Source organism: Coniophora puteana (genome assembly GCF_000271625.1).
Source record: "Coniophora puteana RWD-64-598 SS2 unplaced genomic scaffold CONPUscaffold_4, whole genome shotgun sequence".
Classification (NCBI taxonomy): domain Eukaryota; kingdom Fungi; phylum Basidiomycota; class Agaricomycetes; order Boletales; family Coniophoraceae; genus Coniophora; species Coniophora puteana.
In genome coordinates this window covers 1,944,798-1,963,954 of record NW_006913056.1, presented here as the reverse complement: position 1 = coordinate 1,963,954, position 19,157 = coordinate 1,944,798, and the positions used below count along the sequence as shown (strand labels likewise).

Sequence of the window (19,157 nt, the reverse complement as noted above, 5' to 3'; positions counted from 1 at the left end):
AGTGTCGTGAAGTACCCTTTGAGTGTACGGATATTTTCTCGACAAAAATGCTCAGAGTTTCTGATATTTCCGAGAGTAACTCGAGACGGCGGACAAAGACGAGATGGTTTATAGCCTTGCATTGTGTCAGCGACGCAAGCGGCCTGGAGCTGCTGTCGATCCATTCCAGAGGAGGTTCAGGAGTGTCATGTCGGCATCGGATCGAGACCTCCGATCAACATTTGGCTCCGCCGCGTCAGACAACAGAGCTGTCGCTGTCTCAGCTGTAGACGAAACAGAAGTTGGACAAAACATCCATTTTACAAAATATCAATTACTGCGCTTTGCAATAAAACGCGGAATCGCGCGCGTTGACCAGGTCGGACCCCAGAAGCGACGTGTTATTCTCACGCTCGTGGAGATGCTCGCTCGCACTGCTCACACGCGACGCGTGTCGCGTGTTGGGGAACTCAAGAAAGTCAACAGCGCTACTAGTTTACGGGGTCTCTCCGGGAAGTTCCGACACGCGGCTTCATCCAAAGTTGCGATTCCGCGTTTTATTGCAAAGCGCAGTAACCAATAGCAATACAAACACAAAGTAGTTTGCATGAAGGTGTACGAGTACTCTACGAGTGATCACTGCTCGTCCATCTCTGCGAGCGCCGCCTCGTTGAGCGCTTCCGCCTCCAACATCATCTTCTCCTCGAGCGCCGAAATCCTTGCCTCCGCGTCCCGGCGCTCGCGATCCAGTTCCGCATACCGCTCCTGGAGGCGCTGCTCTCTCCGCTCGAGCACCTCCACCTCCTCCTTCAGCGCAGACACACGGCGCGGGCCCGCGACGCTCTCGCTTGCGCCCAGCCTTGCGAAGCTCTCATAGTCCACCTGGTCGCGCGCGAGCTCGTCGAACGCGTCCGTGACGCGCTTCGCGAGCGCCTTGGAGCGCACCTGATACCCACCGAGCGTGATGTTGAGCTTCTTTTCGACCTTGGAGACCTTGTTCGCCTCCTTGGTCATCTGCGCACGGTGCTCGGCGAGCACAGCCGAATACCCGGCGATCCGTTCCTCGAGCGTCATGCTGTCGGGGTCTACCCAGGTGCGGGTTTCGGCATTGAACGCGAGCTGCCGACGAGTGTGGGCCCAGGACTGGGACTCGTCGATCTCCTCATTCTTCAACAATGCAGCGAGACCCTCCTTGACCTGCTCCTCGTTTGCACCAGGGGCGCCGACCGATCCGGCCAGCTCTTGATGGACCAGATCTCTGGCAGTGGCAACATATTCATCGGGAGGGATCAGGTATGTCGAAACGGTGCCGCCGGGCAAGTGGGTGCCAGGGAGCGGATGAGCAATAGAATCATGCAGGATGAGTTGACCGAGCTCTTGGTCGATAAGCTTCCTTGCTTCAACATCCTCATCTTCGTTCTCCCCAATGTCCAAATTACGGAGAAGAACATCGAGCTCAACCCGTGCCGGTCGTGGTAGACCAAGACGGACGGCCTGAGACCGTCGAGCCAGAGCTTTCCGTTCCTCCTCCTCTTGTATCCTTTTTATACGTGCATCTCGCTCCGCGGCATCTTCCTCGATTATAGTGCCACCCTCAACCTCGGTGTCTTCTTCTTCATCGGGGACAAGTAGTTCGAAATTATTTTCGGGCTTAGGAAGACTCATGAAACCAGCCTGCAGGGCGCGCTTTGCCGAGTTATCCCTCAGTCGGTGTTCACGAGGCGTCTCCCCAATTGGCATGCCTGTTGCCGGGTTGATCTTGAGACTGTCACGAGGGGTACGAAGGGGAGTGGCGCCCACTGCGCCATCCCGCGGCGTTGCTGGAACATCACCGTTTTGACCATCAGTACGAGGAGTTGCGAGGGGATTGGGAGTGAATGCGGCTTGGTGACGAGGAGTAGCACCCTCAAAGCCAGTACCACCATCGGAATTAGCATGTAGCGGCGTGTTTTCGTCACCCAGCAAGGGAGTTTGTGCCATCGTCATATTACGCAAGTTGCGCGCTTCTGACATGACGTTGTCCTCTGCATAATACTTAATGAGCTTCATATTGAAAATGACAGTGCAATAATGAACAACTCACGCTGTGGTGCAGTACGAGGTGTCCGAGCCATACGAGCACCCTCCAGACCTTCATAGTCACTCAACAGTTTGCTCGTCGCCTCACTACCACCAGCAACCAATGCCTTCACGCTCTCGCCTGTCTGACCAATCTTGACGATCTCGTCCAGCTCAGCCTCGCCGACCTGTGCGCCAGGAAGAACAAGCTTTCGGCGCTTTCCGATAGACTCGGCCTCCTTGAGCTTCTGGATCTGGGCATCACGAGCAGGAATGAACTTTGTCTGGTGAGGACCCTGGCTTTCTTTGCCAGCGGCGTCGCGACGTTGACGTTTCTTCCTCTCCGCCTCCTCTTCTTCGGGTTTGCGCTTGTTCTCAAGCCTCCGCAGGGACTGGCCCACAGGAGCAGATGTTATGCGCGCCTGTTCCTCCGAAGTATCGTAGAAGCCTGCAGCAGGCTTCTTCTCGAATGGAATGTCCGCATTATACTGAAACATTCGTTAGCAAGTAGGATAATGCGTTCATTGAATAATACTCACATCCATTCCCTTGACCTTCGTCCTGTGACGCATGATAATCCCAGCCGCTTTCAACTCTCGCTTCTTCTGCAGCACTGCCAAGCGCCTTGCTTCCTCCAGCTGACGTTCGCGCGCCTTCCGCTTTGCCTTCTTTCCCTGCGTGTTAGCAAGACGCGCACGCGCCTCCGAAAGCATTTCCTTCTCTATGAAATTGTCAACACGCAATTACTTGCGCCTAAGAATATAACACGCCTACCATCCTCGTCCATGTCAATAGGATCAGGGCGCGCAGGCTTCGTCTCCGGGTCCGGGTCAATTTCTCCTGGTCGCAACCTCCGAATGTCTTCTGCGGGATGGTCCTCGCCTCCCGTGCCTGCGAGCCCCAGTTCCTCGTTCTCCTTCGCCTCCGCCTCGTCCAGCAGTTTCTGATACCGCTCAAGACACTGCGTTGCCGTCCGGCCGACTATGGGCGCGATAGTCCGCCATTGGGTCGGCATAAGCTTTGCAAGATGGAGGAGCTTCTCATCTTCCGTCTGCGTTTTCTGTGTAAGTACATAATGCCCCAGAGACGAGGCAGACGAGGCACATGAGACTCGCCTTTGACCACTCCGTCTTTTTGATGGATGGGTCCAGCCACTCGTACCACCGCGCCTTGCACTGTTTTGGCGTCTTGCGCACAAGCAGGGAAGATATCCGTGCCCTAAGACGTGTCAAGTGAGCTGAAGCGTGGGTAGAAGCGTATTTATCGTACCATTGGTTCTTTCCGTACTTCGCAATAGCCGCCTTCAAGACCTCATCCTCCGTGTTCTGGATGGTGTGACGTTAGTGCCTATACAAAAGTCAGACCAATTGTCCGACGAACCTTCCAGACGCCTGAGAGTGCGTGTCAGCAGGTAACATGAAGAAGAAGTGCGAAATACTTACCTCCTTTGATAATGATTCTGACCATGGCTGCGATATTCCGGAGGGCAGAGCCGGAGAGGAGCACACAATTCAATGCACGAAAGCTCTCGCCGAGGTGTTCAGAGCTGTGCCAACTTCCCGCTTAGTCAGGATTCGGACCCCGACTACCGCTTTAGGGGCCAGTAGCCCCTATCCCACTCCAGTCTCTCGAGAACTTTTCACGAGGATACAACTTGCAAAAAATCCTCTCATCTCCGCATAGACAGTTTGAGACTTACGTATTATATACCAACAGGATGGGCCGGTAGAAAGATACCAGAACAGTCAGGTTGCCCAGGTTATTGGAGCTATCTGACGACCCTTTCGCCTCAGACCGATCAAAGATTCTAGCAAGCAAGTTGCCAGTAGGATGTCAGTAGGATGCCTCTCAGCTGCTACCTTGGATAATTTGTGTGCCGATGACCAACTCACTCGAGTGGGACGCATCACACAGCATCTCACATATGAGCCATCTATTATGTACATGGGTCATAGTTCCTGAATACTGCGTAACTGGGGTCGACTCGTGCAATGCACGCTATGTAAGATACAAGGTAAGTACGAATGTTCAAAGAAATCCACGACAGTAACAATGCGAAGTGAAACTAAATTCATATATACGATAGGGTTGCAAGTCTGGTTAGACTTAACAGAAGGGGCCCTCAGCGATGGGGGCGCCACAGCGTCTGCACTTGACCCGGCGGTCGAGTAAGCACAAGCCGATTCCCAGAGGGAACCAGACGATGGCAGCGATGACACCTGGATGTGATAAAACCACGTCAGCTGCTGCGGAGTACACGACATGCTTTGTGGGCTCACCTAGGATCCCGTATCTGGTCTGAGCAATGTGTCCTCCCGCCTGCAGGCACACCATCTCCGGATGGTCTGGCGGAAGCAGAGATGCAACGCGCTCGCCCGTCGCAGGGTCCATGTAGTAATGGACTGTGGGGTTCTGGTATGAAGGTACGGGATGGCCATGGGTGGCGACAGGGGCTGGCTGGGGCTGGGGCTGGGTGTTCTTCACCATGTCATCGCCGGGCTGAACAGCAGGAATCAAAGGATCCCGGGAGCCTGTGATTACTGAGTCTCGCTGAAACTTAGTTTGAGTGGGACAACTCACCACTACCCTGAGCAGCGACGTACTCGTACGCGGGCGGGCTGTCGGAAGGTTGATCCTGGTACTTGGTCTACACCCGTGTCAGTGCACTATTCTCTCATCCAGAGTTGAATAACTGACCATTTGTGGGTAGAAGAGGGTGTGGTGTAGTAGTCGTCAAAGGTCGTGACAAAGAAGGGTTAAGTAGGAGAACAAGCGAGGCTGCGCAGGTGAGTGGAGATGGCTGCGGCGTCCTTGCCTCGTCAGCTCGGCTTCAGAGGCGGCACAGGAGCCGAGCCATTGACAGGACCGAACCGAGCCTACCGGAGCGCGGAAGGAAAGCCGTCGTTGGACCTTGTTTGGTCTGGCTGTACCCGATCACAGTCCACCCAAATTGGGACGTGCTCGTCTGCGAGGTCGAGCTGATCTGCTGCCAAAATTTCTGTCCGCATCCCCGAAGACATCGACCACCCAAGGCCGTGCCGAACATGTCTGAAGCAGGCCCGTCGTCCAACAGCACCCACCATGTCGCCCATGATGCACCCGCGATGGACAACATGACCTCCAGAGACTAGTTCGCACTGTTCATCCACCTCCGTATCAGGAGGACTCATTGTGTTTTTTCTTTTTGTTTCAAACTCCAGCTATGCCGACTCTTATGCTCACTTTGGTACGTAGCCATTCATCTTGTATCGTTTACGCACTCACCAGTCTTGATCATCAGGTATTCACGAGGAGATGCTCAAGGATGGCGTTCGGACAGGTTCCTACCGTGCCGCGATCGTGAACAATGGCCATCTTTTCCAGGGGAAAACCGTCCTTGACGTCGGCTGTGGAACCGGCATTCTGAGTATGTTTGCTGCGAAAGCCGGTGCTTCGCATGTTGTTGGTGTACGTGAATCGGCCAGCGATTGTCCACTCTGCTAGGTTGTTCATGTTACACTAGATCGATATGTCGAACATCATTGATCAAGCCCAAAAAATTATCGAAGCAAACGGCTTCAAGGACAGTAAGTGATAATCCAAGTTTTGGGGTCGCTTCGCGTTGTTTAGACGTTGCTTCACCAGCAATCACTCTCGTCAAGGGCAAGCTCGAAGATGTTGAGCTTCCAATCCAGCAATTCGACATCATCATCTCCGAGTGGATGGGCTACTTCTTGCTTTACGAATCCATGCTGGACACCGTGCTTCTTGCTCGTGATAAATACCTCAAGTCCGACGGCCTCATGTTCCCCGATAACGCTCGTTTATACATGGCTGCGATAGAGGATCAGGACTACAAGGAAGAAAAGATCAACTGTACGTGTTTACTTCTTTAGCGAAATTCCAGCGCTAACTGGACTTGTCATATTAGTCTGGGACAATGTGTATGGGTTTGATTACTCGTGCATCAAGGACATCGCCCTTCGGGAGCCTCTGGTGGACACTGTAGAACTCAAAGCAGTGGTCACCGACCCTTGCCTCATCAAAGTATGTGATTGCTCACTTGCTCAAAATACGGATGCATCTCAACTTCTACGCAGAGCATTAACCTTCTGACTGCCAAAAAAGAAGACCTCACCTTCAGCGCGCCCTTCTCACTCACCGCTACCCGTGACGATTGTCTGTGTCCCCCCGTCTTCTGCGACGAACGCCGCTGAACCTCGTTTTCCCATAGATGTCCATGCCTTCTTGGCCTGGTTCGACATCACATTTGACTGCACGCACAAAAAAGTCCAGTTCTCGACTGGCCCCCATGCACAATACACGCACTGGAAGTGAGTGAACTCAATGTAACAAAGGTTCTCGCGGCGTTGACTCACCTCGCCTTCCAGACAAACCGTCTTCTACACCCCCGAGACGATCGTCGTCAACAATGGCGAGAAGATCATCGGCCAGCTGACGTGCGCGCCCAACTCCCGGAATAACCGCGATCTCGACATCACGATAGCATACAAGGCCAAGAACGCCGAAACAACCGTAGACTACAAAATGTGCGTCGCTCTCTCCTTCTTGATCTGTATCTCGTTTTTGTGCAGTCATCTGCCTGGCGCTGAAAGTGGACGCTGACCGGTCGTCAGGTCCTGATATATTCCGCCTCACATTTGTGTTTATGTCGCTTGTGATCTTGCTCGGTTCACGTCTAATCTCGGTTCGGTGTATAGGTATTAAAGAGGCGTGTGATAGACAAGACCTCTTGCCCCTCGAAAGCCCACCGGTCGTTTTGCACATAGATCGACATGGGAGCATCGACTACCTAGCATCCTCAAAAATGATATACAGCTACAGCATATTTAGTTGAATCCTATACCCAAAACACTCACAAAAGATGTCTGATTGCGCATTTGCACACGCGAGATAATTCTTTGAGTCTGTTCTTTCGGTCTTACGCAGAGAATCCCACAAGCACATCGCGCATCAAGTGATTGAACGAAATCTATTGTTGAATATGAATGTCGACATGCCAAGTATTAATACAGCCTGATCATGAGTACTATGATACATCGCTACACCGGATAAATTAACTATAAGCAGAAAAGTCCAATGCATATACACAGCGCAAGCGGCCGGCGAACGATGTCGAGCAGGCTGGAAAAACGGAAAAACACCCCGTTCGTTATTGGCGTTATTGGCGGACAAGATAATCGTGCGGCTCTCACCCCATTCCGAAGCCCACGTATCCCCAGACCGACAGCGAGGCGAGGCTGACGAGCACGGTGAGCAGCCGGACCTCCTCGCCGGCCGCGCTCCGCTCGACGAGCAGCGAGCCGTACCCGCGCCACGGCTTCTTGGGCTGGAGGTCGACGGTGAAGCGGCGCGTGCGCGGCGCGGCGAGGATGCGCCCGCCGACCTGCGCGAGCCAGCCGGTGCGCGAGACGTCGATGCCGAGGAGCGGGAGCGTCGCGCGACGCTCGACGCACGCGAGTGCGGTGGGCAGGCCGTGTTCGTCCGTGGAGAGCGTGTAGGAGCCGCTCTCGACGAAATCGGGCGGGAGGTGCGTCTCGGGCGGGGAGTGCGTGAAGGACGTGGGAAGCGGGAGGGGCAGGGTGACACATGGGGGGATGAAGTTGATGTTGATGTATGACAGCCGTGGGTTGGAGCGGGCAATGTTGATCGCACAGGTGAGGAGCGGCTCTTCGTAGTTGTGCCGAACGAGGGTGAGGTTGAGCCATCGGAGTCGACTAAGCGGCCGGATGGCTTTGGAGAAGTTCTCCTGTGAAAACATGCGTGAGGATTGAGTATACTAGTGTCAATCAATCGAAATTGGGGGGAATCAACGCGCACCAGTTGTAACGAGGGCTTGCGTGCACACGTCAAAGAGAAGTTCACAAGATTGGGGCAGGCCCCCACCAGCGACCTAACCAAGCTGCCACTTTCATACGTCGAATGGAAGGCGAAGGAGATGTCCAAGGTGTTGAGTGAATGCAGGTTCTGCAGCACGTTCACGATAACCATAGGGGCAAGATCCCGTATGATCATTGGCTCGTTGAAGGTGACATGCTTGATATCAGGGTGGGCCGCGGCTATCACCTGAAGATGCTCTAAAGAACCCGTGAATTCCTCAAGATGGGGAAGTGCATCGATGTCTAGGTCAGACATGTGGGCCGGGTTGAGGGCATGCCTCGAGGTACGCAACGAACGGAGCTGGGGGTGGGCTTCCAAGAACTCGATGAAAGGGCGCTTCGTGTCGTTGTTGCGCAGACGGTGCCAGTCCAACACAATATCGCCGACCCCGAGTCGACGAAGTCTAGGCCAACGACCGTGGCAGAGAGGATGGACCGTGCCGGGATCGAAAGATGCACCATCAATGTACAGCTCTTCAAGGTCCGGGCACCGCTTGATGAGCATGGTCCACAGGCGACTTTCGGAGGACATGGTTTCAAGTGCATGATACATGCCATGTTTTGATATGAGAGAGAAACCAATTAGCCCAGAAAAGTCGTAAAGCTATAGATAAAACAATTAGTGTCATGGTGCCTGAGACATTAAATATTTTCACTGACATGACTGTGAGGATCCGGTAATAAGGTACCGTACGATGCACCAATGGTTCGCAATTGTGGGCAGCTGTGAGGGACATGAATACGGGGAGACAATTAAGGAACGGTGCCTTACTTGTTACGGAGGGCCCACCAGACATCGTCGTATGGAGGGATTTCGTCGCCGTCCCAGACAAAAGTGTTGAGTGCATCAAGTGTGCGAGCGGCTTTGATCAAGTGGGATGAAACGTTGTAGCCGTCTATGAGGCCAATTTGTCCCGTTGAAGATTCATGGCCGAGGGAGATGAAGAGTTTGCGGACATGTCGGGCAATGTCTGGACGGCGACAAAGCATGGCTAATGTGGAGGTACATTGGGTGACGGAGTTGAGATGGACGTAGGCGTAGAGGGCAGAATATAAGTTAGCGAAGAGCAGGGTGGACTAGAGAAGGGGATGAGTAGGTGAGCATCCGATCCGAGGTGAGACAGACGATGGTTGGGTACGCACGGAGATGGAGAGGTGAAAGACGTCGCTGGTTGAGTTGAGATAGGCCGCAATCTCGAGGAGGATGTCGGCTGGGAGAGAAGCGAGCGGGGACGTCAGGGTCGTGTGCATGTTGTCTATGGTGGGCGTGCTTGGGTTGTCGTGTTGTGTCGGGACCTCGGGGGCGAAAGAGATGAGAGGTGCCCCGAAGATGATTACTTATATATAGTGTTGTGGTAACACCCCACTTATAATCCGGTAGCACCGGCGGGAGTAAAAAAGACGAGAAGTAACACAGGTTGGGGGATAAATTGAGCGGACGGCGGATGATGGATGGAACGATGATATCACGCTGGCGCATTCGAAAGCACGAACGAACAGAGAAGTGATGAGTTGGTGAGAGACGATGCGGCGAAGTAAGTTGGAGTGATTGACTGGCGGGGGACCGGGGATGAGTGTCGTTGGGGTAATTTCACTCCGACAGCCCAGACGCGGCCGGCGGATGCAGTAGGCACGCGGAGTCGGGAAGTGGGGTTTGACAGCGACGATGACAAGACGTTCCCCTTCGGACCAGTACTATCGGACTGCCGGACCACGGTCTACTGCCGGAGCCGACACGAACGCCAGGATGATCTCCTGACCTTTGACCAGTGGACTCCTCAAAGGATGACTGACCCCAACGCAGGCAATACATTCTCAGATTGCGAGCTTAAAGACCAGATAACCAGAGATCAGCGCTGTCCCCACAAGTGACCATGCCAGCCTCCCAGCATTCCCTCCCCACCCTCGATAAGCTCAGGAGCGCCGTCGATCCCCACCTTGACGCCAGAAAGATCGCATCAGCCTGGTTCGAATCTTTCACCAATGCGCTCGCATCCGGCGACTCCGCACGTGCTGTAGGCCACCTCGTCGACGACGTCTTCTGGCGCGACACCCTCGCCCTCACCTGGAACTTCCGCACCTTCCAGAGCGCACCCGCCGTCAGCCAGTTCCTCGACGACCAGCTGCCCGTCTTTAAGCCGTCCACCTTCATCCTCAAGAAGGACCATCTTGAGCTCCAACAGCCCTACCCGGATCTCGTTTGGATCCAGGGCTTCTTTGATTTCGAGACCACCGACGGGCTCGCATCCGGCGTCTTCCGCCTCGTCCCGCTCCCGGACAATGTCTGGAAGGCCCATGTGATCTACACGAACCTCGAGGGCCTCAAGGGCCACCCCGAGAAGATCGGCCTGCTGCGCGACTTCGCGCCGAACCACGGCAAGTGGGCAGCAAAGCGCGCCAGGGAGATCGACTTTCTCGACGAGGAGCCCGGCGCGGTGATAGTTGGCGGCGGACAGAGCGGCCTTGAGGTGGCCGCGCGCCTCAAACACCTCGGGATCAACGCTCTGGTAGTCGAGCGCAACGAGAGGATAGGAGACAACTGGCGGAAGCGCTACTCCGCGCTGTGCCTCCATGACCCCGTTTGTTAGTTTCGCGTCGATCCTTGTGTCGCTGCAGATGGTGTGCTGATTAGCGGCTCTCAAGGGTACGACCATATGCCATACCTCCCGTGCGTTGCTGTCATAACCGCCATGCGGGGTATAGCTAACCCCATTCAGATTCCCGCCGTCGTGGCCGGTGTATACCCCAGCTTTGAAACTCGCCGACTGGCTGGAATCATATGCACATACCATGGAGCTGAACGTATGGACGTCTGCCACCGTGGAAAGCGTTAGAAAGGGGTCCAAGAAACGCTACACCGTGTCGGTAAGGCGAGTGGACGGCAGGGAACGCTCGTTCGAGGTCGACCATGTCGTGTTTGCCCTCGGTATCGGTGCCGGTCTCGGAAACCATCCAACATACCCTGGCATGGTAATGCAGTGATTGCATGTGCTTCTCGAGCAGCCCGTTGACATTACCGCTCAGGATGAGTTTAAAGGCCAAATCTTGCACTCCAGCAAGCACGATAAAGCTTCAGACCATATCGGAAAGAAGGTCGCTGTTGTCGGTGCATGTACCTCTGGTTCGTACCTGCACATCGCGGTCAACGTCTGCTGGAGCTGACCTCGCTCCTCAGCTCACGACATATGCGCGGACTACGTCGAACACGGGATCGGTAAGTTTGCTGGAAGCCAGCCTCATCCAGGGAGACAGGGCTCATCTCCGAGTATGAATCGCCAGATGTGACCATGGTCCAACGCAACCCAACATACATCATGTCCACCAAGGAGGGCATGCCGCGCCTTCTCAGTGCGTCCTCTCCTGCGCCGACCCCTCGCGGTCAACCAGCTGCTGACGGCCCCCAACCCGCTCAGGCATATTCTGGGAAAACGGCCCGCCCACGGACATCGCCGACCGCATCAACGCCTCGTTCCCCAACCACCTGATGAAGCTCGTGCACAAGCGCGTGACGAAGGAGATCGCTGAGGCAGACAAGTGAGTGCATGTTCGTTCCGGGAGACGACGTTTTGTTGCGCCCGCAGCATAGGCATGCTGAGATGACTGGGGAATACGCAGGGATCTGCTGGACGGCCTGCACGCGCGCGGATTCCAGACCACGCTCGGCGAGGACGACTCGGGGTTCCTGATGCTGGCGTGGAATCGGGCCGGCGGATACTACCTCAGTACGTTGTCTCCCGCAGCTCGTAGCGACGAAGAACTGATCCTCTTTCTAGATGTCGGCGCATCCGAACTGATCGTCGAGGGCAAGATCAAGCTGAAGAGCGGCCCAAAAATCGAGAGGTTCACTTCCTCGGGCATCCAGTTCGAGGACGGGTCGCACCTCGACACCGACGTTGCCATTTTCGCTACCGGGTAGATTATTATACTTTGGCATCGGCACGCACACTCACCCATTATTCTCGTTGGAAAAGGTACGGCGACGCGCGCTCGGCCTACGCCAAGATCCTGGGAGAAAATCTCGGGAAGCTGGTCTCTCCTATCTGGGGCCTCAACGAGGAGGGCGAGATCAACGGGCTCGCCAACGAGGTCGGCCTGCCCGGGATCTGGTGCATGATGGGCAACCTCGCGCTGTGCAGGTTCTACTCCAAGCACGTCGCTCTGCGTAAGTTTTCTCCTCGATGCTTTGGTTCTGTTGGGACCCCGCCTTAGTACCAAGCGCTCGCCGCTGACTTTCCCCAAACAGAAATTAAAGCATACGAAGAAGGCGTCTTCGGGCGTCGGTACGCTTAGCTCTTAGCCTCTTCGGAGCGGGCGCTTTCATCATAATGACGTGTCATTGTGACGTAGAATTGGAATCTGTACCGATAGATATGTACAACGCTCAAGCCTTGTAAAAATTCCAAGTAGTAACCAATCAGCGCTGCTGTAGCAACAAGTCCATTCAACTATGCACAGTGAGCTCTGCGACATGCACCTCATATACAATATGTAAGGCTCAAAAGCGAGCGAATGCATACGCTGAGGAGAACTAGTTACATTGGTGCCAAAAATACAACAGGCATAGCTAGAGAAGACGATAGTCAATGAGAGTGTGTCCGTTGAAATATCGACGGGGCTGAACCGACAGAAGAGCTGAAGAAAAGGACGAAATAAATAAGGAGTGTGGTGATGCGACAGCGAGATAGGTGGGCGCACAAAATACATGTGAATGGATTAAGAGAATCTACTAGTTGTGCTCCTCCTCTTCGGACGGCGCTGCTACGGCCTCGACCTTTTCGTCGGTGTACTGGGGAGGAGGGACGAAGATACTCTCGGCGTCTTGCTCGAAGATGATGTAGTTTTCTTCGAGAGTGTCGTCGTCCCTGGTGCCGCTGACGGCGCGGTAAGTCAGGACGGCCAAGACCCAGAACATGCGCAGGAGGACACCGATGCCGCAGCCTACAGAGGAGAAATCAATTAGCGGGTATAGGGTATAAAAGGCGTGTGCACATACCAAGGACAAATGCCACAGCGCGACCCTCCCAGGGACCGAGCGCCATGATGGCACGGTGCATGCGGCGGAGGAATGAGCCTTGGCGCATATGGTGGAAGCGGCGGTGGTCATCGGGCCTGAGATGATGAGGGTGGTGGTGAGGGTTGAAGTGGACAACGCGGCCATCTTGGAGCGTCTCCTTGTTCTGGCCGATGACCGCATCAGGGTGAACGGCGTTAGGTAAGGCCCCGACGCCGATGAACGGCAGCGGCATGATGTGCATCTCCTTGTCACTGTGAGGTCTTCCCTGATCCTTGGACGCTTCGTCACCCTTGTGGTGAGGGTGAGGGCGACGATGGTGCTCCTCGAGCTCGATCAAGGGGAGACCGAGTGCGTGCCTGAACGCATTGGACATCTGGATAGCTTTCTCGCGGATCGAGGAACCGCAGAAGTGGCGGCCAGACGACTTGACCTCGGTGACGGACGTCATTACGACGGTGGGGCGGGTGAGATGGGCGACGTTATCGTCGTTTCCATTCACGTTGGCGTTGGCGAGTGCATGTCCGAAGCGGATGTTGGCATTCGTATCGGAGGGTCCCTCGACGATGACTCTGAGAGGCTGACTGGCGACTATTGTGATTGGAAAGATTGGGCAATTAGTGGGAGGATAGGGGAAGTGAGACTTGAGGGGACTCACCGAGCGAAGCGCCTGCGACCAAGACAGGTATGACTGTGAGACGCATGTCACTCTGTAATCAGTCGACGTGAGACGAAAGGTTTGTGTTGTGTTGTGTTCGGAAAGTCGTAAGAAAGAGGCTTGAGATTTAAAGAGAAAAGGAGGAACTGCTGTGGATTTGAGGAAGTGTTGTTGGCGGTTGGAGCTTAAAGTAGAGGAGGGCAGGGAGGAGTGTCTAGGCGGTCTTGTACGCCGCAGCCCCGCCCAATCAGGGCCGTCGTTTCAAACTCAGCAGAGTCACTAATAATGGACTAGTCAGCATCTTCTAATCCGGCCCTCTATTTTTGCTGCCAACCACAGCTTTACGTTCCGTCCGCGCCCTCGAGCCCGTGTCCTTGGTCGAGCAGCTCACAGCCTGGCTCACAGCGTAGACAGCACATTGAAACCTCTCTACCTAGAGTCATACTCTGTCAACCGACATGACTCGGAAGTCGGTGAAGCTGTTCTATTGTCGCTGCGTGTCCAGGATCCCGCTATTCTTGTCTTCAACCACCTATTCATAGAGCTCCAGGCACACCTATCCCCCGCAGCAAACTAAGCGTTGGCTTGTTCACTATACCAAGATCGACTCTCGGAGCCGCTATGCTTTGATTTTCCACGCCTTTGAGATCATTTGTCAAACATACAGGTGCTTCGACATTTGGCTTTTGTCGCATTCATCAAGTGACGCAACCATCCGGGAGCTGCCGTCGGGGCGGGGGAATCATTGCTTGTCACGCTTAGGTTTATGAACATTACGACCGTCTTTGTCCCGTACGGCATGGCAAATGTTCAGTGTTCACGCATTCATTTTCGAGCGTGGACGTATTTTGTACAGCCTCCACTGGCAGGGTATGAGCGATCTAATTTAGCTCTTGAGCGCGATGCACCAACGGCTTTCCCATAATCCTGATGAACATTCCGATATACACGCATAAACGTAATTCACTCAATACGCTAGGACTAGGCAAGTCACCAACTAGTTTAATCGCGTTTCATAACGACCTTGTGCAATCTTCGATGATGTTGCTTGCAGTTCAACGTCAAGCATGCCATTTAGATCTGCGAGAACCGACACGTACACAAATAATCACGACAGTAAAGCTACATACACACGAATAGATATAAACAAGGAACATTGCTAGTGATGCATCGAAATTCAATCAGAATCGTGTCCCCGAATAGTCCAGCAGAGGAACCGCTTCGGACGCAAGTTCAACGACTGCGACGATGGCGAGGGTATCCTTGCATCGACCGTCATCTTCCTGCTCGAGGACGAACCATGACCACGGACTTCGTCGATCAGGTCCTGCAGCGTAATGAGCTGCCTCTGTCCGTCCAAGGCCGCCTTCCTCTGCTGGCGGACCTTCGACCACTTGCCGGTTATCGACAGCCCGGTGACGCGCAGGCAGTAGCGATCCACGAGGTTCTCCAGGTTACGCGTCGCCTCCATCTGGACCTCCTTGTCGGCGCCCGCTGGTGGCACATAGGCGACCCTCGCTTTCATGCTAGGGTTCCGGATGGAATTCCATCTCGCGTTGGCCTCCGCGTCGTCGGAGGCGCCCATGACGAGCACTAGAACAGGCGAGGTGCCGTTCACGTAGATGTTGAACACCCGCCGGAATGCCTCCGCGTCATCTCCTTGCTCCAGCGGCAACACAAGCATGTGGGTGACGTCTACCTCGTTGTGGAGAAAGTTGATTCCCGATTGGTGGTTGATGTCAGAGTCGAAGATGCAGAAGATGTTGTATCGGCGCTGGACGATGGCGAGGACGTTGCTCAGGACGATGAAGTGGCGTGAAGGGTGGTTCTCGACGACGACGATATTGGGGGAGATTTCTTTCGAGCTTGTGTCCATGACAGCCCGGATATCCTGGAGCGTCGCAAGCGCCCACTGATTCTGATTGCGTGGCAGCCACGGCTCGGCGCTCTTCTGTATTTGAAGTAGGTCCCATATCCGCTGCCGCGAATCCATCCAGCGTTGACGCAGCTGAGGATGCACCTTTTCTTCGGGCAGAGTCGTGACGCATGCCACGCCATCGAAGTGGAGGCCGTACTGTGCAAAAGTGCGCTTGTTCTTCGCCCACCACTCGTCCATCTCTCCGTCATAGTTCTCCAAGGCCGTGACGATGACGACGATCGGTACCATGCGTCTACAGATGGCAGAATAGAAGAGTTCGTAGTTTCGTAGAGTGACTGTAGTGATGCGAGAACCGCGAACACAGTATACAAGAAGATTGATCCCACTCGTCTGTGACAGGTCGAGGAGGAACGTCTTGAGGCTTTTCTCAGCCAATTCTGCGGGTACGGTTCCAAACGTGCCTTCGTCAAGGCCCACTGTGTCCCATACTCGATAGCTGTCTCTGCCGACACCAAACTCGTAATGCTTGTAAGCAAAGGTGCATCCCTTCACATCGGCGGAAGTTTCCGCTACACCATGACCGGCGATCATGTTGATCAAAGAGCTTTTGCCGACGCCACTCTCTCCGAATACCACAATGTTATGAAGGTTGCCCTTGTTCTGTTGAGATATCAGGATGGTTCCCGGACACAGCAGCGAACGACTGAAGGGCCTACCTCTGGTGAATGCCCATTGCGTGCCACGCGGTTTTCCTGAGGCAGTTGTGAGTCTTCAACTGCGACGGAACGTGTAGAACCATGATGCTCACCATTGCCTGTTAACACGAACACGAAGATGGTTTCTACAGTGTGTAGTGAAGAGGCCAGAAGTGGCGTCGACTGTACGATCGGGTTATTTAAACAAGATTATACATATGCCCTCGACCAAGGCTTGAGCACAGAGAGCCTTCTAAGCATGGAGCGAACGCTTTAGCAACGTCTCGTCCACGCCTTTCGTCCAGCTGATAGCTCGACGGGCGATCGCCGCTTTTTGAGGTGTCCTCGCGTTTACCAACCCGTAACCTGAGGCGCGGGTTCATATTGCGTGAAACGGAAGGAACCAGGTACCAGAAACGTGTCGTTAGTCCGGGGAAATGAAAACGGCACGCTAAGGCGGCTTACTACGATGAGATGATCGGGGATGAGCTCGATATAGGCATGCGGCAAGGGCATGTGTACGGGGAGCGTACAGCTGACTTTAAGATCCAAACGAGCGGCGTTCCACCACTGTGGTTTTGGTTTTGGTGGGCTGCAATTCATTCCGGATGCCTCGTGCCCATCATGCCATGAACAACTCCCTTCACAGTGCTGGGTAAAGCGGTTTCGCGCCAGTTTATATGCTTGCTCTGACTCACTGACTTGCTATACCTTGGAGAGCAACCACAGAGGCAGCAGTAAGTAAATTCGTGACGTTTACAATATAGACCTGACGGCGTACTCTTGTCGCAGACTACTGTCATCGGGGAGATATGCCGCATCCCGTGAATGTCATCGTCTTCGGAGAGACAGGGGCCGGGAAAAGTTCGTTGGTAAACATGATCGTAGGCCAACAGGTTGCGGTGACTTCACCAGACGCGGACGGATGCACCTTAACATCGAAGCCATATTCTACCTTCCTCAACGCGACACCTCATCGTTCCATTGACGAAGAAATCTGCCTCTGGGATACGGTGGGTCTGAACGAGCCTCGTCTCGGCTTGGATGGCTACCTTGATGCTATCGGCAAAGCCGATGAACTTATCGAGGAGCTCGACAAATGCGGCGGGATTCAGCTCCTGCTCTTCGTCATGCGCGGCGGTAGAATTACCGCTTCTTCGCAAAAGAATTACAAGCTGTTCGTCGAGGTACTGTGTGGCGGACGCGTCCCTGTGGCGGTCGTCATCACCCACCTCGAGCACGAGAGGGTTATGGAGGATTGGTGGAAGAGGAATGAGAGAGCTTTCAAGACCTTTGGCATCCGCTACCAGGACCACGCTTGCGTCACGACATTAGCGGCCCCCAACTCTCAACAATACGACGAGTCGAAGAAAGCCATCAACGGTGTACTTCGAGGCTGCGCCTCCCTGCAACCGATGAAGGAGCATAGGGACGTTTGGATTATCCGCGTTATGGAAGGCATATGGAGGGCATTCGTTCCAAAACCAGCCCGTCCAAAAGTCAAGAAGCTGACGAGTCAGCTTCGTGAGCGTTGCGGATTTTCTCCTGACGAAGCCTTGCGCATTGCCAAGAAGCTGGCGCATGCACCAGACGAGACAGATGACGCTTAAATGTATATCCTCGGGACCATTGTTTCACTTCCTCCGCACTCGCTTTTCCAAGGAACGTTAGCATTCGTAATCTAGGTTTAGGATTAAATAGTCATACAGTCTTGTTATTTAATTTGCATTGCATTGCTTGGGGGTACCAATTTGTTGGCCGGCAGACAGCGTTATCTATCAATAGCGGCAATGAGGCAGCATGTCAGGAAGCACGATGAAGAATTACCGTCACCAGTCACTTTGGGCACGTTCCTTTAGCAGCAGTCTAACTCAAATGAAACGGGAACATGGGCGCGTGGTTCCCTCGGAGCTGGATCTGAGGGAGCGAACGTTTCCAAGGGAGGAATGCCGCATGGAAGCCAGGCCCGCTGTGCAACGTTATAAGCTCTTTTGAAGGCGAGGTGGCGAAGGCACGGTCTGTCACTCACTGCGTTTCGATGTTTTTGCTCAGGAAAAGTGACGTCCTATTTATCTTGCAAGCGACGAAGGAAATTGATGAAGTCACTTTACAGGTCAGCGAGCACCCACACAAGAAATCAAGGCACCTGTGGACGATGGCATAATCAACGTCGTCATATTCGGGGAGACTGGTGTTGGAAAGAGTTCCCTCGTCAACCTCATTATCGGCAAATACGTGGCAAAGACTTCAGATAGCGCAGAGGGGTGCACTTTCGAGGCCACCTACTACGATGTCGCAATTGATTCGCGCCGCATACGTCTCTTTGACACGGCAGGGCTGAGCGAGCCCTGTCTCAACTGGGACGGGTACCTGTTGGCGGTGAAGAAGGCTGAGCGTCTCGTCTCTATCCTTGACAACTACGGCGGCGTTGACCTCTTGATCTTCTGCATGCGCGGAGGACGGATAACGGCTTCCGCGCAGCAAAACTATCGGATGTTCGTCGAAATCCTGTGCGACAAAAAGATACCTGTGGCGGTGGTTGTTACCCATTTGGAGCATGAGGAGCGGATGGAGGACTGGTGGGATAGGAACGAGAAGCACTTCGAAACATACGGGATATCGGTTTATGACCATGCCTGCATCACCACTATCCGGAAGCCGAATTCTCGACACCATGATTACTCCAGAGACGCAGTCATCCGGCTGCTCTGGAACTGCACATCATTACCGTGCAGGATGAAGAAAAGCCAAGAGGACTTGTGGTTCGTGAAGTTGCTTGAGGGAATGTGGAGATATCTTTTGCCACGCGCTGCGCGTCCAGGGGTGAAAGAGCTAACACGGAAGCTTGTCAAGAGATGTGGGTTTTCGAAAGACGACGCAAATCGGATTGCCAGGCGACTGAAGGACATGGAAGACGACACGATTAAAGACTAGCTATCACTCTTATGCTTTGTATATCTTATTGTGCACTATGATTGTATCAGATGAATTTTTTTAG

At 54.0% G+C, this 19,157-nt stretch overlaps 8 protein-coding genes across 8 annotated transcripts; 3 read left to right on the top strand and 5 right to left on the bottom strand.

Annotated features, from left to right (window-relative positions):
* Positions 1–515: 515 nt before the first annotated feature.
* On the bottom strand, positions 516–3,553 carry CONPUDRAFT_81237 (uncharacterized protein). The gene is made up of 8 exons (XM_007768358.1): positions 3,480–3,553; positions 3,418–3,428; positions 3,307–3,362; positions 3,153–3,255; positions 2,812–3,088; positions 2,577–2,758; positions 2,063–2,525; positions 516–2,003 (listed from the first exon to the last, which is right to left on the bottom strand). The coding sequence occupies exons 1-8, from the start codon at positions 3,502–3,504 to the stop codon at positions 616–618; spliced, it is 2,505 nt and encodes an 834-aa protein (XP_007766548.1). The 5' UTR covers positions 3,505–3,553; the 3' UTR covers positions 516–615.
* A 384-nt stretch (positions 3,554–3,937) lies between these two features.
* Positions 3,938–4,814, bottom strand: CONPUDRAFT_101873 (uncharacterized protein). The gene is made up of 4 exons (XM_007768831.1): positions 4,735–4,814; positions 4,618–4,684; positions 4,317–4,568; positions 3,938–4,256 (listed from the first exon to the last, which is right to left on the bottom strand). Exons 1-4 carry the CDS (start codon positions 4,735–4,737, stop codon positions 4,144–4,146), a joined length of 435 nt encoding a protein of 144 aa, XP_007767021.1. The 5' UTR covers positions 4,738–4,814; the 3' UTR covers positions 3,938–4,143.
* A 235-nt stretch (positions 4,815–5,049) lies between these two features.
* On the top strand, positions 5,050–6,877 carry CONPUDRAFT_81235 (protein arginine N-methyltransferase). Its single transcript, XM_007768357.1, has 10 exons — positions 5,050–5,167; positions 5,238–5,263; positions 5,318–5,484; positions 5,540–5,603; positions 5,662–5,892; positions 5,948–6,063; positions 6,117–6,195; positions 6,251–6,350; positions 6,408–6,566; positions 6,654–6,877. The coding sequence occupies exons 1-10, from the start codon at positions 5,082–5,084 to the stop codon at positions 6,658–6,660; spliced, it is 1,035 nt and encodes a 344-aa protein (XP_007766547.1). The 5' UTR covers positions 5,050–5,081; the 3' UTR covers positions 6,661–6,877.
* Positions 6,878–7,228: 351 nt separating this feature from the next.
* CONPUDRAFT_89162 (uncharacterized protein) lies at positions 7,229–9,167 on the bottom strand (the record flags this gene model as incomplete). The annotated part of the gene is made up of 5 exons (XM_007768830.1): positions 7,229–7,786; positions 7,858–8,520; positions 8,577–8,640; positions 8,689–8,993; positions 9,060–9,167. The coding sequence occupies 5 exons, from the start codon at positions 9,165–9,167 to the stop codon at positions 7,229–7,231; spliced, it is 1,698 nt and encodes a 565-aa protein (XP_007767020.1).
* Positions 9,168–9,790: 623 nt separating this feature from the next.
* Positions 9,791–12,206, top strand: CONPUDRAFT_51920 (FAD/NAD(P)-binding domain-containing protein; the record flags this gene model as incomplete). Its single annotated transcript, XM_007768119.1, has 11 exons — positions 9,791–10,499; positions 10,560–10,584; positions 10,634–10,886; positions 10,941–11,037; positions 11,092–11,130; positions 11,196–11,264; positions 11,330–11,450; positions 11,532–11,638; positions 11,690–11,828; positions 11,888–12,078; positions 12,160–12,206. The coding sequence occupies 11 exons, from the start codon at positions 9,791–9,793 to the stop codon at positions 12,204–12,206; spliced, it is 1,797 nt and encodes a 598-aa protein (XP_007766309.1).
* A 436-nt stretch (positions 12,207–12,642) lies between these two features.
* On the bottom strand, positions 12,643–13,631 carry CONPUDRAFT_152224 (uncharacterized protein; the record flags this gene model as incomplete). The annotated part of the gene is made up of 3 exons (XM_007768829.1): positions 12,643–12,854; positions 12,910–13,518; positions 13,586–13,631. 3 exons carry the CDS (start codon positions 13,629–13,631, stop codon positions 12,643–12,645), a joined length of 867 nt encoding a protein of 288 aa, XP_007767019.1.
* A 1,131-nt stretch (positions 13,632–14,762) lies between these two features.
* Positions 14,763–16,663, bottom strand: CONPUDRAFT_164176 (uncharacterized protein; the record flags this gene model as incomplete). Its single annotated transcript, XM_007768828.1, has 4 exons — positions 16,625–16,663; positions 16,273–16,525; positions 16,181–16,216; positions 14,763–16,124 (listed from the first exon to the last, which is right to left on the bottom strand). The coding sequence occupies exons 2-4, from the start codon at positions 16,273–16,275 to the stop codon at positions 14,763–14,765; spliced, it is 1,401 nt and encodes a 466-aa protein (XP_007767018.1). The 5' UTR covers positions 16,276–16,525; positions 16,625–16,663.
* A 374-nt stretch (positions 16,664–17,037) lies between these two features.
* CONPUDRAFT_164175 (P-loop containing nucleoside triphosphate hydrolase protein) lies at positions 17,038–19,132 on the top strand (the record flags this gene model as incomplete). The annotated part of the gene is made up of 2 exons (XM_007768827.1): positions 17,038–17,683; positions 18,273–19,132. 2 exons carry the CDS (start codon positions 17,038–17,040, stop codon positions 19,091–19,093), a joined length of 1,467 nt encoding a protein of 488 aa, XP_007767017.1. The 3' UTR covers positions 19,094–19,132.
* Between the last annotated feature and the right edge of the window lie 25 nt (positions 19,133–19,157).

Bases quoted from the DNA above. Each gene is read 5' to 3' on its own strand.
- CONPUDRAFT_81237 (XM_007768358.1), bottom strand. From the start codon at position 3,504: ATGGTCAGAATCATTATCAAAGGAG. The intron at 2,759-2,811 runs GTAGGCGTGTTA...ACAATTTCATAG, and splicing joins TATTGACATGGACGAGGATG to AGAAGGAAATGCTTTCGGAG. The intron at 2,004-2,062 runs GTGAGTTGTTCA...AGTATTATGCAG, and splicing joins ACCTCGTACTGCACCACAGC to AGGACAACGTCATGTCAGAA.
- CONPUDRAFT_101873 (XM_007768831.1), bottom strand. The intron at 4,569-4,617 runs GTGAGTTGTCCC...CAGTAATCACAG, and splicing joins CGTCGCTGCTCAGGGTAGTG to GCTCCCGGGATCCTTTGATT. The intron at 4,257-4,316 runs GTGAGCCCACAA...TATCACATCCAG, and splicing joins GACCAGATACGGGATCCTAG to GTGTCATCGCTGCCATCGTC.
- CONPUDRAFT_81235 (XM_007768357.1), top strand. From the start codon at position 5,082: ATGTCTGAAGCAGGCCCGTCGTCCAACAGCACCCACCATGTCGCCCAT. The intron at 5,604-5,661 runs GTAAGTGATAAT...TTGCTTCACCAG, and splicing joins AGCAAACGGCTTCAAGGACA to CAATCACTCTCGTCAAGGGC. The intron at 5,893-5,947 runs GTACGTGTTTAC...TTGTCATATTAG, and splicing joins CAAGGAAGAAAAGATCAACT to TCTGGGACAATGTGTATGGG.